Source organism: Mchenga conophoros, linkage group LG1 (assembly GCF_057382185.1).
Source record: "Mchenga conophoros isolate Kocher_MC1m ecotype Shallow Benthic linkage group LG1, M_conophoros_male_GT1.1, whole genome shotgun sequence".
Lineage (NCBI taxonomy): Eukaryota > Metazoa > Chordata > Actinopteri > Cichliformes > Cichlidae > Mchenga > Mchenga conophoros.
Genome location: NC_140526.1, coordinates 1,858,679 through 1,877,742, shown reverse-complemented (window position 1 = coordinate 1,877,742; position 19,064 = coordinate 1,858,679). Strand labels below are relative to the sequence as shown.

The window sequence follows — 19,064 nt, the reverse complement described above, 5'->3', positions numbered from 1 at the left end:
TGTTGGCTAACACTTAATAATAACCATGAGTAACAAATGGTAAATGCTTATTAACAATCAGTTAACAATAAATAACTCTTAACAGCAAAATAATAATTAAAACTGTTTCCTAACTAGTAAATAGCAGGTGTGTAGCTACCTGCAGCTTTACATTTACCAGCAGAGATGGGCAGTACTGTAATCTGATTACTTTTTTCAAGTAACTTGTAAAGTAAGGGATTACTATTGCAAAAACGGTAATTAGATTACCGTTACTTTCCCGTAGGAACGCTGCGTTACTGCGTTACTAAAACCGTGATTTTTTGCGAGAATGTCTCATGACAGTGACGTAAGCGAGTGCGCCGTTAGTGGCAACAGCTGTGTGCAGATCAACAATGGATCACATATCGAGTGCAGAGAGAGTATGAGCGTGCAGCGTTTAAAGCGTGGAAGTACTGACCTTACTTTGAGTTTGATTCCATAAAAAGTGACAAAAACATTAGTGTCCGCTGTGCGTGGGAAGAAAACTTCTTTTTACAGTGAAAAAACCCCTAAACTTCCAACAAGCACCAAGTAGCTACGACGTAATGGGAAACTCAGAGAAACTCGCGGATTCTTCCACTGACCGCGGCACACCTGCACCAGGGTAAACCTCCGCCTGCCCCACTCCTGCTTTACAGGTGAAAATAGAGCAACAGGACCGCTGAGTCTTTGACTTTATTTATTTTCTGCTGTGTTTTACTTGCATCTATTTGAAAGACTGAGTGTAAACACAAAAAATATTTTATTTTATGAGCTGGAATGTGCAGAAAATAGGTTTAAATGTTAAACTAATTTCTTCCAGTCAGTGAATGTTGCAGATAATTAAATGTTTGCTTGATGCATAAAGTTAAAAGATTAAAACTAATAAAACAAGTTTTAAAAAGAGACTTTTCCATTTGATTACATTTTGTATGATGGATTATGCAGAAAAAGTAGAATTGGGCTGAAAGATCTATTTATCACCTCTTCAGGTTGTAAATCGTGTTTTTAAAAAGTAACTAAGTAACTAAGTAATTAATTACTTTTGAAAATAAGTAATCAGTAAAGTAATGGGGTTACTTTTTGGGGGAAGTAATCAGTAATTAGTTACTGATTACTTTTTTCAAGTAACTTGACCAACACTGATTACCAGTACTCTGATCATCTGAACATATATTGTAACAGGATGATATGTAGAGTTTAGTTTTTCATTGTTAACAGTGACACAGCTGTTATATCATAGCTCTATAAATACAGTGACATGAACGATAAAGTTTTCACACGAGTCTCTGCCGTCACACCGACTGCTTCCATAGGAGTAAGAGTCTAAGTAACGTGTTGCTCATCAGACGGTTGGTTTAGTTTGAGCTATAAAAAAAAGTCTTCCCATCAGTGGGCATCACATCTAATCCACCCCAAGGTCAAACAGACCCTCCGATACTCAAACACAACCTGTTATAATTAAGTTTGTTATTTCTGCTCTTGGTTCCTCTGTCATGTGACTGGAAAGTTCTAAGAATCAGGTGTTCTAGAAAGTGATGTCATAAAGGCAGTTCACTGAAAACTAAACCGGCATCATAGAGTCACAGCTAACTCTGCAGCCACAGCCACCATGGACAAACGCTTCATGGAGAGTCGTGGTTACCAGTATAAGGGCAGACTGGGACAAGGCATGTTCGGTGAAGTTGTGAAAGCATACTCAACCCAGATGAAAAAAATGGTCGCCATAAAAGTCACTGACATAAGTAAATGCACCTCTGTTTACATCGAAAAGTTCCTTCCTCATGAAAAAGGCGTCCTGGAAACTTTGGATCATCCCAACATCGTTAAGACTCACGAGATCTTTGAGTCGCCCAAAGGAACGGTAAGACATTCGTGCTCTCTGCTGTTTTAGCGTCACGCTGAGCTCTGCTGCTACAAAGACAGCACAAACAAGTAAAGGTCGTGGTTTATTCTAGTGACCAGCAGGGGGCGACTCCTCTGGTCAGTAAACACTTAACTTCTTGGGTTTTGGAGCAAGAAATGACCAGATTTGGACGAGTGGGGGGAGTGCTGAGTGTTCAGCTAATTAGAGCTCAGTAAGATCCAAATAAAATCCTCAAATTTCACTCAAACTGGAGCGCAGACTTCCTGGACAGTCTGTTAGTACGATAACCTCACAGAGCCTGCCAGTGTCTGCTCACGGTCACATTCACAGATGCTTTGCATGGATGCAACACGTCTGACTGCTTATTAGTTTGTATTTACTGCAAAAGACACAGGAGTTAAAATATAATCAATCCAAGTTGTCTTTAATCCAAAACTATTTTAAGATAATTAACCTAAAGCTTCTCTTACTGCCGTTATTTGCTGATTCTTGATTCGCAAATAACGACACAGGAGGCTGTAGCCACCAGCTACAGCCTCCTGTGTCGCCATCCACCTGTCTGTCAAAGAGGCCACGCCCCTAAAATGGCAGACTTTAAGTCTTAATACGATTTTAAAACGGGAGTTATATAAACCTTCTGCCTGTAGTTGTTCTGAAGGTGAAGTTATCTACAGAGATCAGAACAGTTTGTGTATCAGGCTGCAAACATGGTTACTTCTGCTGTAAAGTTTTAATATGGGAGTCTATGGGGACTGACTCACTGCTGCCTCTGCTGGACATTAGAGGAACTGCAGGGATTCCTGCGTGGTTCATCATCTCAGGCATTAGTTTTAATTCTTATTGCATGGCTCATACTTTTGATTATTAAAGCTGGCCACCACTGTTCTATGTTTATAATATGGCTACACGAGTATAGCTCACTCGATGCATCTGCTACATGTCTAATAACAAGTAATTACTAGAAATCCAACACAAACAACACCGATCAACATTTAGACCAACTACTGATGGACGGGTTTCATCAGCTTACCTCGGTTAGTGTTGATGTTACGACCATGAGTGTGGAAGTGGGTCAGGAGCAAAATGTCACTAACTGTGATCTTTGCTGATTAGTTGGGACAAGTGATTCATTAGGAAGCCATTTCTGTTATCTATTTAAGTTGTAAAATATGGTTTCTCACCCAATAAATGGAAATTATGGCCCTGATACCCTCCCCACCTGCTTTAGTCTCACCTACACTCTGATACAGACAGCTGGAGACTCATCCTTCTTATACTTCTTTGAGTTGATGCTTTGTAATGTAAAGTCTCAGAAGACTAGCAGGGACGCAGACGTCCACGCCGACCTTCACGCTCTCCATCTAATAACGAATTGTCAGTATAATGGAGGCCTGATGAGGGTGTCTGTCTGTGGAGCGTCGGAGCACGCTTGCACCTCTGACGCATCAGGCTTGTTTGATGATAGCGAGCTGAAATAATACGATTAGGGTCATAAATGAGCGCGCTGGGTCACCTGATGGTCACCGCTTGTGTTGTTAGACGAGAATTTCTGGATTTATTTCTCTGTATGCTTCCATGTCGCAGGTCTACATGGTGATGGAGCTCTGTGTCAAAGGAGACCTCCTAAATTACATCAACAGCAAACTGGCCTTACCAGAGCGCTTCAGCCACAAGCTTTTCTCCCAGCTGTGCAGGGCAGTGGAGTATCTTCACAGCAGGAACGTGGCCCATAGAGACCTGAAATGTGAAAACCTGTTCCTGGATGCAAAGTACAACCTCAAAGTGGGCGACTTTGGTTTAAGCAAGACGCTGACGTATGTGGACGGTCGGGTCGTGCTGAGCAGAACCTTCTGCGGGACGTCGTTGTACGCAGCCCCAGAGGTTCTGCACAGTATTCCTTACGACCCCAAAGTGTCAGATGTGTGGAGCATGGGCGTTGTGCTCTACATGATGCTGTACGGCTCGGTGCCCTTTAACTGCTCCAACGTTAAAAAGCAGGCGCAGCTTCAGAAGAAACGCCGCTTTAACTTTCCGAAGGATCCTCCAGTTTCCCCAGAGGCTAAAGACCTGATCCGAAGAATTCTGCACCCCATCGTGGAGCAGCGGCTGAAGGTCAGCGACATATTAGCGAGCGCCTGGGTATCAAAGGAACCGGTGGAGAAGTGTGACAGGGCCTCCACATCTGCTGCAGCGACGCCACCTGTAGGAAGCAGCTGGGATGCAGAGGAAGGACCGTCAGCTCCACGCACAGACAGATAACCTCACATGAACATCTGGAGTCTGTGAAACACTGAATAAATAAACCTTCTCTAACCAGGTGCAGCTTTTTGTTGTTTTGTTTTTTTAATTTATTGTACATATATACTTCTGTCTCTTAAAAGTTTTCTTTTCACTTGTACTGAACACATTTACATACAGTTTTCATTGTTCGAAAGCACAATAAAGATTCTGATTCTTCTGAGTTTCCACACATCAGGAAGACCTGCCAGGCATAAAACAGGCTGCAAGTATTACATTAAACAGGACACATTAAAGACATTTATATGAAAGATGGATTTAGCCGGTATTGTTTTTAGTGTTTTGGCTGATCAGGACTATCTCGGCTGGTTAACACACAGGCCCTGATGCCTGCAAACAGAAGGGTGGACTTCCTGTCAGTTAAGGTAGTTGAAATAAGTCACAGACTGTATATAGAAGATGGACGTAATCACCATTACACCAGCAGAGCTGAAATTAAATACCAAAACTGCAGTTCCTCTAACGTCCACCTGAATCTGATCACTCTGAGGGAATGAAAGACATCATCAATAAAGCAGAGTGGAGCCTGCATTTGAATCCAGAGAAGCAGAGCATCAGATTTATCTTAAACTAGCTTCAGTTAAACTACAACCAAAGAGAAGCTAACATCTCGTCTTCACCGAAGCTCCTGAGCCAATGCACCAAAACCATGTCAAACAGGAAGTTACAGTGTGGAGCTGTGATAGGTCCACAGAGAAATCCAGACAGAGTTTGCAACACTCCTCAAAACTGCACAAAAGCCAAAAGATGAAACCTGAAGCAAAAAGCTGCAGAGAGGTTAAAGCTAGAATGTTAGATTGCACTTTCATGAGGAACTTTCGTTTATGTATGTGTGCAAAGCCAGATCTTCGTCTTTACATGGAAAGAAGAATCCAGCTGCAGTGTTTGGAGGAAAGCTGAGACTGAAGGAGTCACCTGGATGATGATGACCTGTACACCTCCAGGACACTGCGGCGTGCAGCTCGGATCTCAGCTGACCCTTCTCACCCTGGACACAGTCTGTTTGACCTGCTCCCCTCAGGCAGGAGGCTCCGGTCCATTCGCACCAGAACCTCTCTGTCACGGCGACGGATGGCCGGTACTGAATAGGACCCAGGTGCAGGAACCCAGAGCGGAGACGGTAGATGATTTAATAGTTTATTACGGTTAAGTGCAAGGGGAACAAAACAAAGGGAAACGTGGCAAAGACAGAAAATGACGAGACGTGGAGCCTTGGTGTGGCGTGCCCAGGGGAACGTGGCTAGGGCGAGGGAACGAGGCCTGAGAAGTGGAACGGAGCTGAGTGGGGAACAGTCACACTGAGGGGAGAGGATATAGAAGTTAGGCAGGTAGTGAAGGCAGCTCAGAAGTGGCCAGTATAAGAGCAGCAATTCTTACTTGCAGTTAGGGACCTGGAGTGTTTGAGAGGGGGATGATGAAGATCCAGGGGAGGCTGAGTGGCGTGGAAAGGCTGACCTGAGATCCGGGGCTCCAGATGGAGTGTGATGGCAGGAGGGCAGGCAGGTGAGGCACAGAGGGATTTCCAAAATGATCACTAGATATTCCGAGTCCGGAGGTGGAGTGAGCCAGGGTGGGTACAGCGACTGTAGCACAAAAGAGTCTTAGTTAGTAAGATGAATCACAGCGAGAACTTGAGACACAAGACCTGTTACCAACATGGGTTGATGACGAACTGGCAGTGAGTGAACATCGATGTGTGGTTTAAATCCCTCTGGCTTGATAGCCTGCAATAGGCTCCAGGTGTGCAGGAGCTGGAGTTGGCCCTGCCCAGGGGCGGATCCCAGGTCAGTTCAGGAGCCTAATGGAAACTCCAGCCACCCACCGTAGACCATGACACTCTCGCCATAAGAACAGTTTCTTCCCCTCTGCTGTTGGACTCATGAACAATAAACGTACGACTGTTCCCACCACTAACACATGACCCTACGCTGTGTTCACTGCATCATTCCATGTTTGCACTGATCACCACCTGCACTCATGTATATATCTTTCTACGTAGCACTTTTAATTCTTATTCTTACTTTTATTTTTTTCATGTCTATTTAAGCGCAGTTTATAACAGTATGTTTGCACTGAAGCACCGCAGCAATTTCCTAATGTTGTAAACCTGCTCAACATTTGGCAATAAAACCCTTTCTGATTCTGATTCTGATGAACGTTTCTCCCACTGAAAACATCCAGATGAAAAGAATCAACTTTTGGGAATTTACTTACCTGGATTATTGAGCATGACTCAAGACATTTAAAAAAATAATAATTTACTAATCTTTTTTCATATTCACAAACGTAAGGTTAACAGAAAATTAAATTTCCTCAATTTCTTGATGGAATTCGACAAATATACTGACACCATCAAACATTCCTCTAATCACAAAGCAATTACGCCGTTATTAGTCTGCTTAAATTAAATATTCAGAGGCGTAATTAATGCGAGGCTCTGTTTTTTGTCTGCTTTTTGTTCGCTCTCCCTGCAACATCCATATTTTTTCTTCTGTGTTAAGCTTCTGAAATTATTTTGTAGAGTACATATTTTATTTAATCTTTGTGGTGCTGAGGTAGGCAGCACGGTGGCACGGTGGTTAGCACTGTTGCCGCACAGCAAGAAGGTCCTGAGTTCAATTCCACCATCAGGCCGGGGTCTTTCTGTGTGGAGTTTGCATGTTCTCCCCGTGTCTGCGTGGGTTCCCTCCGGGTACTCCGGCTTCCTCCCACCGTCCAAAGACATGCAGCTTGTGGGGATAGGTTAATTGGATAATCCAAATTGTCACTAGGTGTGAATGGTTGTCTGTCCCTGTGTGTTGGCCCTGCGACAGACTGGCGACCTGTCCAGGGTGTACCCCGCCTCTCGCCCTATGACAGCTGGGATAGGCTCCAGCGCCCCCCGCGACCCTGAAAAGGATAAGCGGAAGCGAATGGATGGATGGATGGTGCTGAGGTAGCTACTGCTCTTGTTCCTTTATCAAATAAAGTTGATTAAAAAAATAAAAACATTTCCAGCCACCGGTCAGCTGACGGGTATTTAACCGGAAGTGTTTGCTGGGGACGTTCGAGCAGCAGTGCCGTTTTTATTCTGAAGGCCGGAAGTCGAGTCTTTCCCCCGCTGTGGCTCTCCGCGCTTCTTACGCTTCTTACGTAGGCCATTCCCGCCGCGTTTACGGCCGCCTCCGAGGGTAGCGGCAGCCCCGTCAGTCAGGCCCGTTTTCCGCCTTTCTTTAATTATTTCTGTCGGTGTGACTGCGGCGGGTAAACACTCCGATGGTCGTTGAGCCCGCGCGGCACTGAAGGACTGCACAGGCTCGGAGCTCCACCGCAGACATGGCTCGCCCTCGGCCGCGGGACTACAAGGCAGGAGATTTGGTTTTCGCGAAGATGAAGGGATACCCGCACTGGCCGGCCAGGGTGAGTCTGGGCTGGGAGCGCGGGAGGCGGGGTCGGTGCGCGCGGTCCTGCCGCTGCTGCGGGAGCGGAGCCGCATTTCTCTGCGCATTTGCGGCCCCGGGCAACGTCCGTGTGCGGGCATCTTACACCGAGTTCGGGGCCCTTAGCAGGGCTCCATTTTCTGCGAAACTGCGCTTCTCTCCCAGCTTCGCACTGCGTGCGTGCGTGCGCGCGCGTGTTTTAATGTGGTTGTGATGTTAAACCTGCACATGACCTCAGGTAACCTCGCTCACGCGCCGTGTTTCTGTCGGCTTCTCGCTGCTGTCCCACATCACTAAAACGAGCCCGTGCTTCAAACACGGCTCGTGTATACCTGTACGTATACCTGCCACTCACGCAGCACGAGTGACCCACGGCTCCTGCAAGTCCTCACATGACTGCGTTCACATAATGCACGAATGCAGATTTATTTTCCTGCAGTCAGGAGTGACTGTGGACACCTGTGCACACCTGTGCTCACCTGGTGATGCTCAGGGACCGTGTGCAGGATGCTGATCGTTTCAGATAAAGTCTAAGAGAGAAAGTTTGGACCCTGTCAGGATGGTTTTGCTGTTTGAGGTTTTATCAAAGGTTCTTTTAGAAAATGTGAGATAAAATCCTGACAGCAGGTTCAGGATGTTACTGACGTGATGGGCTCCTACAGTGCTTCAGCTTCCACCCTGCAGAAGGTGCAGCGAAGCACAGCGACATTTGTTATGTCCTCTAAAGTTTAGGAATATTTGACTGTAAAAGTGGATGAACGGGACACGCTCCACCCAAACTCCTGTCACTTCACAACAGAAGCTCTGATTCACGTCAGACTCGGTGTGTCAGTGGGCAGGAGGTTCCTCCATGCACAAGCAAAGTTTAAACACAGAAATGATTCATATATGAGAGCATGTATGGATTCATCTCCTCTTAGAGAGGTTTGACTCGGATTGCCAGAGGAGCACCGACCCATTGGAAAGCTCTGACTGTACTGAAGGGTGGCTGTGGCTCAGGTGATGCAGCAGGGCAATACTAATCAGAAGGTTGCTGGTTCAGTCCCAGTCTGCTCTAGTTGACATCTGGTGCATCCATCAGAGTATGGATGTTAGAGCATGAAAAATGTGCTCTGAGTGCAGAAGTACTCGCTATACAAGAATCAGACCACATATAACATGTGGCTGTATCAGGTAGACATTTAAAAATGTACGATGTGGTTGAGTAGTGATCAGCTGATGGATAATGGCACAGAGAAAAACATTTCACTCTAACTTCCAATGGGCTGTTTCTCTAAAGCACGGGTGTCAAACATACGGCCCGGGGGCCTGCGAAAGTGTCTGTGATCTAACAGCACGGCCTCATACCTTTGAATGGTTCTAGTTAGATGGGTTCTTGGTCCTGGGTGGAGGACTTCTCCATCAGTGTCCTCAGACCGCAGGTACTTTACTCACAGCATGTTTTCAGGAAGCTCATCTGTTTCTAATCTGACAGCACTCACATATCATTTATTGTATTTTTTATCCTCCCTACTTGTTTATCCATCTCCTGCTGTTTGTCCGAGTCATTGCAGTCTAAGCAGCAGCGCTTCAAGCTCCCCGCCCACCTCCTCCACCTCACCGAGGCATTCCCCACCCGGCAGATTTTATTTACACAGCACCAAATCACAACAACAGTCGCCTCAAGGTGCTTTATACTGTAAGGTCGACCCTACAATAATACATACAGAGAAAAACCCAACAATCATATGACCCCCTATGAGCAGCACTTTGGCGACAGTGGGAAGGAAAAACTCCTTTTTAGCAGGAAGAAACCTCCAGCAGAACCAGGCTCAGGGAGGGGCGGGGCCATCTGCTGTGATTGGTTGGGGTGAGAGAAGGAAGACAGGATAAAGAGAGACAGAGGTTAATAACAAGCATGAATCAGTGCAGAGAGGTCTGTTAACACGTAGTGAGTGAAGGAGAAATAATCTCCCCAGCGTGGCCTGGGTCTGCCCCAGGGTCTCACCCCCGACATGCCCAGAACACCTCACCTGTGAGGCTCCACGCTCTGAATCACCTCCCCATCGTGGTGGAGGAGTTTGTGTGCCTTAGTCCCAGGTGAAGAGTTCACCTTCAAGGTGGCTGTAGCTCAGGAGGTAGAGCTGGTCACCCACTGATTGGAAGGTTGGTGGTTCGATCCCTGGCTCCTCCAGCCTGCATGTCAAGCATCCTTGGGCAAGATACTAACCTGAACTTGCTCTCCGATGCGTCCATCGGAGTATGGATGTCGTTATAGAGCACGTGAATGAGGCATGTTGTATGCCTCATTCACGTGCTCTATAAGAATCGGTCCATTCCACCGTTGCCCTGTGAAGCATCAACATCATGATTACCCTGCTCGGGGAGGGTATGGCGCTCTGTGGGGACAGCCTAAAGAAGCATCATCACTGCCCACAGGAGGCGCTGTGGGGACCGGGGGTTGGATCTACATGTATTTAATTTTAGCTGCTGAAAATTGTTTAAAACTATCATTTAAAGTAGTGTGAAACTCCTCTCTAATGAAACATAAGTAGTTTCAGCGCCTTGCTTCATTCGTTTCTCTTTGTAAGTCCAACACGCTGTTTTATAACCAAATGCTCGTTTTGTTTTTATCTCTGTTTCGTGTCTGTCGTATTTCCTGTAAGAGAAATTTCTTCATTGAAACTCATGAATGTGTTAAAAATCCTCACAGATAGAAACGATGCTTCTGTAACTGTTACGCTGCTGTATAAATACAGTTTGTTGTTGTTTTCATCCTACCTCCTCCAACACGCTGACCTCTCTCCAGGCTTCTGTGACCTCGGTTGGTCATCGCTCTGATAAATATTCACTTTCTCTCTCTGCTTCAGATTGATGAGCTTCCTGAAGGAGCTGTCAAGCCACCTGCCAACAAATACCCCATCTTCTTCTTCGGGACCCATGAAACGTACGCACCTTTTTATTTTTCAGCTTGTGTTTACGAGGCAAGCAGCAGCTGCAGCGCTCGGGTCCACGGGCCGGGAATCACGATATTTGATCCGAAATAAATCCAGAGCATAAACTCAAACTGGCGTTTGGCCTCCTACGGAGGGCGGTCCGTGGAAATCGGCTGCGCAGGAGTTAAAATGTGTGTACACTCATATCCATGATATTAGCAGATTTATCGATTCATTGGCGTTTGTCTCGCTTTAACGTTCCAGATGATTTGAATTATTTACATGCTGGCTGTTTTTCTGCAGGAATTTTGACCTTTCCTCAAAACAAAACCACCAGAACTTTAATAAAACTCCAGCTGAGAAAGTTTTTAAAGTCTGTGTTTATTTACTGCAGCATATAATAAAAATAATACCAGAATGTAATTATATAGAGCATGAAAGCATATGAACATGATGCACAGACCTTACAGGTAACACAGACTGGCTTTATACTGCTGCGTAGCTTCATCTGTAAACACGTATACAGATGTTTTTGTTTATTTTCAATATTTTGTTGTACTTGTTACAAGGACAATAAAAATATTCTGATTTGTGGATCCGTCGTGTTGCTCGACACCTGAAAGATCCCTGGTTTCAACCAGATTCCTGGGATTTAGAATCTCTGGAAGAGCCGCTCCATCCCTGATGAGTCATCTTTGTATATCAGGACATTTATGCTTAATAGCCACACAGTGAAGGAACTGAAAGTTTCAAATGTTCAGAGTTAAAAGATCAACATTTAAACACGGAAACAAAAAGTACTCAAGTACATGTACTTAGTTACTTTCAGTCTGGTGCTATCCATGCTCTCATCCAGTAAGATCAGCCCTGCTCATCACACATGATCACACACACTGTATATAAAAGATGGACATAGATCTGATACTAGCATTGTCTCTGGTGTCCAGCAGGGGGCGACTCCTCAGAAGTCTGAGAAATAAAGAATGAATCTTGACGTTTGTTTTGTAAATAACGGTCCGGTTGGAGTCGGGAAGGAGACGAGGATCAAAAGAGGCAGCGGGCTCCACTGTGTGGTCACGTTCAGCCGTCACGCTCTACAAGTCAAATATTTATGGAGCTTCGTTTTCACTAAACTATCAAAAATATCACCAACCGGCGATGGAGCCGTCCAGATTGTCTCCTCAGAGCCTCGTGAAAACGCCGCATGTTCATCAATGAACTTCAGATCATTCAGTAAAGCCGCTCTGGGTGTTTTTAGTTATGATAACAGAAGTAAACCTGTCCGCTTCTTCTTCTGCGTCTTTTTCAGTGCATTCTTGGGTCCAAAGGATCTTCTTCCCTACAAGGAGTACAAAGACAAATTTGGCAAATCCAACAAGAGGAAAGGCTTCAACGAGGGCCTGTGGGAGATTGAGAACAACCCCGGAGTGAAGTTCACCGGCTATCAGGTCAGTGGGCGCTGAAGCTTCAAAGAAAAGCCTTTCACAATAAACATCCTCCTTTCAGCTTTACTAATCAAACGCAGCGTTGTCTGCTCGCAGGCCATCCAGCAGCAGAGCTCGTCGGAGATGGAGGAGGGCGGGAACGCCGCCGATGGCAGCAGCGAGGGCGAAGAGGGCGACTCCGTCGAGGAGGAAGACGACAAGGAGAAACTGAAAGGAGACAAGACCGGGTCCAAACGGAAAAAGACGGCCAGCTCCAAGGTAGCGTCCTGCAGACAGGGGAGTGCGAAACGAGTCTGTGCTCGTTACGATGCTTGTTTCAGCTTTGAGCAGGAGAGGTCATCAGCTGTGCCGCAGTAATCTGACCTGCTGGGGTCAAATATGTCTGTTAGTGTGAAAAGCTTGAATCAACATGTTCCCACGGGCTCCGACAGCAGGCTGGAAACACGTTTTTAAATGAGAGTGACTCACTGTGGAGCCTCTGCTGGACATTAGTGGAACTGCAGGTTTCGGCGCTACCTCCAGGTTTCAGCTAAAAATCTGAGATGAATCGTCCAGATTTAAAGTCTGCGGCATTATTCTCGCGTTCTCCTGCTCTCCACAAACCCAATAATAAAGCTTTGGTCAGATATTTAAATGGATTTTAAAAGAACATCAGGGAGCTCGGTCTCCCTTCATCGCTGTGAGCACACGCGGTGATGTGATGAGTGTTGACTCACGTTACTCGCTCGGGACCTAACAGATGATCGGTTTTGTGCTGTTTGAGGAACATTTCATGAAGCAGGGCGACGTGAATGTTTGATTTGTTGATGTTAACAAACGTCTGAAATAAAATCAGCTGATATCTGATGGATGCTGCAGAGGATCACGTGAAAGCCGCGTCGCAGACATCGTTTGAATCTCACGGCTAAATATTTTTTTAATTGCTCAAAATGAGTCTAAACCTTCATCTTTTGCCCTTCATTCACCCAGATGTTTGCCGCCCCCGCAGCAGCGTCTCCGACCTTCCCCGTGTTTTTCACGTCCTCCGTCTTTTGTTTGACCTTTATTCTGGAGGAAAGCTCTCCCTCCCTCTCTCTCTGTGTTACTGTAGTCATGTTTAAGCTGCTGTAAATGGAGGCAGGTTGAAAAAGTCACTCGCATCCTGCTCTTCACTTAGCAACCACAGTTGCCTAGCAACTGGTCTCCATTACACACGGCACATGTGGTGCATCCGAAGGAATGTGCTGCGCTCCCGGGAGCAGCGTGTGTGTGTTTAGACATCTTTGTGAGGACAACACATTGGAAGGCTAGTCCAGGTCCCCACAAGTTTGAGACTCGAAATGTGGTTTTAGTGTCAGGGTTACAGTTAAGTTTAGGGTAAAGGTTTGGATTAGGCGTTCATTTTTGATGGTTAGGTCAGGAGCTCGAGAAGGCATTATTAGAGATGGCACGATACCACTTTTTTATGTCCGATACCGATATCATAAATTTGGATATCTGCCGATACCGATATGAATCCGATATAGTGTTTTTTAATCAACAAAACTGTTTTTTAAATATCTTGCTGCATTTTGTATAAGTTCATACTCAAGTTTAAAACAACAACTACACTAAAGCTATTCTGTTATACCTGTATGCAAAAAAAAATATTTCATAGTTCAGCAATACTGATCAATCTAATAAACTTAAACCTACACCATCCTCCCTATTCTGGTATTTTAAAGAGTACTTAGCATAAATATTAAGCAACCTAACTAATAGGGTTCCAACTCCCAGCAACAACAAAAATAAATAAATAAAAAATAGGGAACCACCCCTCACGCTCCACCTCATGATGCTTAATCGACGTAATCAACCTTAATTTGATGCAGTGTGAAAAAAAATGCACAGAAATCAATTATTTTTCAAGAAATATTAAATAGATTCAACATCTTTCTTCAACAAAATTGCAGACTGCACAGATGGTACCTTCCCAAAGGAAAAAGTACTATAGCTTACTAGGGTATATATATTAGACTTAATAGTCACTATATACAGTAATTGACTTCTATTCATTTTACATCAGATTAAAACTTTGAGTGTCAGATAATTATTTATTAAAAGCTCAACATTTTAAATGAGAATAAAGAAAAGTATGTCTTTGTGCCCCCTTTTCCCTGTTCATGCCCTATCGGCCCCCCTGGCTAAACTTTGCTAGATCCGCCCCTGCACAGTTACAGCCGTCAGCTACGTAGAAAAAGATCCTCGAGTAGAAAGTAATATTAAATAAATTCTAACAACAGCTGATCAAGCTTAAACGTGCTGCTGTTGTTCAGCCGCTGGTTTCCTCTTTCTGGTGCAAAGTGGGCCAAAAACAAACAAGAGAGACGGACTCGCGACAGAAAAGCCGATCAGCTGATCATTGATCAGTTTCATGATTGAAGTAGCAGCAAGGAGAGGCAGTCGCTCCATATATCGCTTGTTAAGCTTAACGCAGGAATGCTTTACAAACATTCAGAGATGGACTTACACACTTGCTTTACTTCTCTCGGGGATAACTTTGTCGGAGATGAAATGCCGGGTTGCTAGCGAAGCTCCACATGCTATCCAGACCACCGACAGGTCCCGCATGCCACAGCCGCTCTATCACGTGATGCATACTGCTCCGACGTGCTAACGTTCTGAGGTGAGTTACGGCGTGTTGCAAGTTTTGTGAGGTGCTTTCGTGATATTTAATGGATCGGATTACATTTTTTATTTTTCTCCGATATCCGATCCAGTAATTTAGGTCAGTATCGGACCGATACCGATACGTAATATCAGATCGGTCCATCTCTAGGCATTATGTCAATGAGATGTCCTCATTAAGATATGAAAACGAGTGTGTGTGTTAATCAGATGGGGACAAAGAAACAGAAATGAGCTCATATTAAAGCTAAAATCATGTTTTCAGGTCTGGACTTTGACTCAGCTCATATCTAACTTTATATAAATGGTCTGTATTTGTATAGCGCTTTTCTAGCCCTCAAGGACCCCACAGTGCTTTTTCACATCCAGTCATCCACACACAGGTGATGGCAGCTACATTGTAGCCACAGCTGCCCTGGGGCGCACTGACAGAGGCGAGGCTGCCGGACACTGGCGCCCTCTGACCACCACCAGTAGGCAAACATGGGGCTGCATGCCAAGGATATTTGGCATGCAGCCAGGAGGCAGCCTGGGATCGAACCACCGACCTTCTGATTAGTGGCTGACCTGCTCTGCCACCTGAGCTACAGCCACCCCACTATACAACGCAGTTACATAGTTGCAGAATTAGAGATGATTCCCTGTGAGCAGCACTTGGTGACAGTGGGAAAGAAGACGAACAGGAAGTGACCTCTATCAGAACCGGGCTCCGGGAGGGGCTGTCACTGTGATTGTTCTTTGAGTTTTGTTTTTGCTTTGCTGCCTGTTGTATCTGTTATGTCACACAAAGAATTTCATTCATTTCTCTTCATAACCTGATTCATCACTTCTATTAAAATTAGTTGTTTGAGCAGACCTGCCGCTGCAGGCTGCAGTAAGTCTTTGTGGAGCATACAGCCTAATGTTATGTTGTATGCTCCACAACACAACCAACAAAGATGTCCCTCAAGTGTTTCCACTTCTTTGAGCATTTCCTCACATTCATTCATTCGGCAGTCTTCCTCCAGAAATTGGCCTTTGTGGATTTTCACTTTACATATTGCATGTCTGTTTCTGGCGTAGGGTTTCAAAGGGGTTTGCAGTGAGTTGGGTTTTTTTAACCTTCCTGATCCGAGGCTTTTAAAGATATTTGCTCTGATGTTTGGTTGTCCGGTTGAACTGCTCTATGAGCTGAATGTCTTTAACTATGTGTAGTTTGTCTGCTGATGCTTGTTTTCCTGCCTCAGAAATCCTCAAAGCTGTCGAGGATCTCGTCTGGAGAAGACGACCTGGGGAAAGACGAGAAGGATGATGACCAGAAGAGCGGCTCGGAGGGAGGGGACCCTGACAACGACCTCATGCAGAACACCACTGACAGTAAGGTGGGAATAAAAGATGTTAGCACTCAGAGGCAAGAAAGAGGTTCGAGTTATGCATCCAAACTGATAAACAGGGTTTCAGTTGGAAGTGTGCGTTTCAACCCAAACCAAGTTGTTTTTAACCCGTTTTAAATCACTGGGAAACACTGTACACGAATAGAAAAGAACAGAAAAGATTTGTTCTATACATCCTTGGTACAAATTCAAGAAGCCTTCAAATATAAATGCAGACGATGCATTTACCTCTGCTGCTGTGTTTGATGACCGTTCCTCCCTGCTCCACATCAAACAGCTTTTTGATGACTGGGTCAGTTATAAGAGAGTTTCTCTGCCACCGTTTGTGGCACATGAATATTTTTCACTACTCATGGGCCGTACCTCAGGGAATCCTAAGAAGATATTGAGGAAAAAGGCTGTGGGGCTCTCATTCAGGAGCAGATTGGACGAGCCTCCAGGTCGGAGATCCACCAATTGGACTGGAGCCGTACCTGGTTTTTGTTGCCAGTTACTCTTCAGGTTGTGGTTGGAAATGCGCCCTCCACTGCAGCGTCAGTTTTTCTCGCTGGATGCTCTGGATTCTTACCGCTGTGCCCTCGCCGCTTGCATCGCCAAACCAGTGGCTGATCCCAGCGGCTGGAGAGCAGACAAAGTGTTTGCTGTGAGTCTCACTGCGACCAGCTCGCGCTGACACGTTTTTGTTGGATTGGCCTTCTGAACATTCGCTCCTTTGCCCATAAATCTCGCCCTTAATGAACTTTTAGCCTGAGGTCATCGAATCAAAACCTTTCACTCCCTCACACTGGTTTCAGATCCTGTTGCACCCGGACTGTGGAGTGCACTGCGGAGTTTGGACTCTGTGGAGACTTTTAAGAAGCAGCTAAAGCTTTATTCCACGAAGCTTTTAATTAGACCAAGGCTTAAATGCTTTTATGAGACATTTATGACTGTGTTGTGTTTTGCAACCAGCAATCCAATGTGGTAGCCAACATAGCTGTTCAGCTTTCTTTGTACACTCCATGTGTAGCTGGGTATTGGTCTGACTGCACTGTGCCAAGTGTAAAGTTTGGTGTAGGGTCGGAGTTCAGGAGCTGGGCTCGGCCCTCTACTTCTAATGAAGTCTTCATGCTTTAGCAATCAGAGACACTTTGGACAATTTCATGCTCCCAACTATGTGTGGACGGTTTGGGGATGGCCACTTCCTGTTCCAACATGACTGCGCACCAGTGCAAAAAGCAGGTCCATAAAGACTTGGATGAGCCAGACTGGTGTGGTTGACTGGCCTGCACAGAGTCCTCACAAATGTGCTCCCGCAACAATGGTCAAAAAGCCAATGGATTAGACATGAAATGTGCTGAATGTGAAAGTGCCTGAGACGAGTCTGCTTTAGCTTTTCTGAACACGCTGTCTTTTCCTTCCTCAGAACCAGCTGCTCTTAGAGGAACACTAGAGGGGAAATCGTTGCGCGTAGCTGCGACGTTGGCACGGTGACCCCACGACATGATTTCTCATCAGCACCACCTGCTGGCTGCCATCGACACCTCCACTTCCTGTTCTTCAGTGTGTGTTTGTATGAAAGATGCACCCTTACTGATGCTGGTATCAGCCTCCACGTTGGTACCAGGCTTGAGACTGGGCATTACGTCACACGGGTTATTTCTCAGCACTCTCACTTAATCCCAGGAGAAGCCTCGAAAATCAACGGCTGAAGGTTGTAATTAGTTTCATGCGATGATTTGAAGGATATTTTAAGTGGCATTAAGTACATGTAAACCTTTAGGAGCTTTGATACCATAATGTGTGTTTTTAATGGAGCTTTATTCTTGATTTGATTTGTTTCTACTCGGCCTGAGGCGACAGCGATGTGTTTTAATTTACTGTGTTTAAGCTTCAGTAGCTGATTTAGGAGCGTAAAGTTTTAGCTTTAGTCCGAACCGTGAACCTCGTCACAGACGGACACGCAGATCTGAGCAACAGCTGCGTTAGCCAATCGGTGTTTGTGATGTCATCACAGAGCGCTCTCCTGCCAACATCGACAACATTTAAAAACCACCGAATATAAATAAATATTTTTTTGTGGTTCAGCGTGTTAATAATAAAAACTTGGATTAGTTACAAAGTGACTGTAAAATATGAACAAATTATTCTTTCGACTATGCAAAAATTAAAAAGTCAAACTAAGCACGTGTTTAAAGATATTTATCAATCAAACCTATAAAGTTAAAGATTTCCTCTATAAATGTGTCTGTTTGAGGGGAAACTGGCAGATAAAAGAAGGCTGCTTTAGACAAACAAGAATAAATATGCCATATTAATTTCTTCACAACAGAAGACGTAGGTATCAGGTAACACCAGCAAGAAAAATATTACTTTTAAACTGTGACAGGAAGTGTGAGCGTGTTTGCACACGTGTGGAATAAATCGGGTCTCCAGTACAGATCAGGCAGCGACCGCGTGCACAGTAAGGCACCTGTCGTTGCTCAGGTGAGCTGGCCAGGTGCTGTGAATGCTTATTGGTTGTGTTAGCATTTTTTCGATGTTGCTGTCCGACTCGTCGAACTGCTCACGTTGATCTCTGCACGTCTTTTGATGACATCAGCAGCAGGGCTCTCTAAATCCTAAATGCTGATTGGCTGAAGCCGATGTTGTTCCAGAGGTGTGATCCAGATGTTGACCACAGTTAAAATGTTCTGTGTTGGTGTTATTGTGGAGGTAGCTAACAGCCCAGCAGAATGAACCTGCTGAAAATTCACAAAAGCACAGAAAAACTCAAAAGTTTCGGCCGGCTCGCTTCGATCTGACTGCACCTTCCGAACAATCAGCAAACAGAGTCAGCTGTTCGTACTGACCCGACCGTCCGAGCTCGCTTTATTCAAAAGGAAACCCCGGTGCAGTCTGACGACAGAGCTGAGCCGTCTGGATTTATTTATTGCTCTGCTGTAGCTAACCAGCTGCGCTCTGTAACCGCAGCGTGGTTTTTGTGGAATTGAATCCATTTTAAAGGATGAATGTAAACAATGGTTAATGAAAGCTAGGCTGACTAAAGCAAACCCAGTATAAGCATTTCTGTCGCGCTGTGCCGGTAACGGTAAATGTCTCGGCACATTCAGCGTTAGTTC

At 45.2% G+C, this 19,064-nt stretch overlaps 2 protein-coding genes and 1 long non-coding RNA gene across 3 annotated transcripts in view; 2 read left to right on the top strand and 1 right to left on the bottom strand.

Annotated features, from left to right (window-relative positions):
• The first annotated feature begins 1,612 nt into the window (after window positions 1–1,612).
• On the top strand, window positions 1,613–4,630 carry tssk6 (testis-specific serine kinase 6). The gene is made up of 2 exons (XM_085273905.1): window positions 1,613–1,864; window positions 3,452–4,630. Exons 1-2 carry the CDS (start codon window positions 1,613–1,615, stop codon window positions 4,124–4,126), a joined length of 927 nt encoding a protein of 308 aa, XP_085130031.1. The 3' UTR covers window positions 4,127–4,630.
• A 658-nt stretch (window positions 4,631–5,288) lies between these two features.
• On the bottom strand, window positions 5,289–7,356 carry LOC146582670 (uncharacterized). Its single transcript, XR_014892473.1, has 3 exons — window positions 5,822–7,356; window positions 5,543–5,748; window positions 5,289–5,463 (listed from the first exon to the last, which is right to left on the bottom strand). It is a non-coding gene; the product is annotated as an uncharacterized LOC146582670 (long non-coding RNA).
• hdgfl3 (HDGF like 3) overlaps window positions 7,293–19,064 on the top strand; it is a 13,479-nt gene continuing 1,707 nt past the window's right edge. Inside the window, exons 1-6 of the mRNA XM_085274026.1 lie at window positions 7,293–7,564; window positions 10,434–10,510; window positions 11,809–11,947; window positions 12,041–12,202; window positions 15,817–15,951; window positions 17,369–19,064. The exon at window positions 17,369–19,064 is cut by the window's right edge and continues 1,707 nt beyond it. Of these exons, the coding sequence (XP_085130152.1) occupies window positions 7,481–7,564; window positions 10,434–10,510; window positions 11,809–11,947; window positions 12,041–12,202; window positions 15,817–15,951; window positions 17,369–17,395 (624 nt within the window). The 5' untranslated portion in view covers window positions 7,293–7,480 and the 3' untranslated portion in view covers window positions 17,396–19,064. The remainder of the gene's footprint in view (window positions 7,565–10,433; window positions 10,511–11,808; window positions 11,948–12,040; window positions 12,203–15,816; window positions 15,952–17,368) is intronic.

Bases quoted from the DNA above. Each gene is read 5' to 3' on its own strand.
- tssk6 (XM_085273905.1), top strand. From the start codon at position 1,613: ATGGACAAACGCTTCATGGAGAGTCGTGGTTACCAGTATAAGGGCAGA. The intron at 1,865-3,451 runs GTAAGACATTCG...TCCATGTCGCAG, and splicing joins TTGAGTCGCCCAAAGGAACG to GTCTACATGGTGATGGAGCT.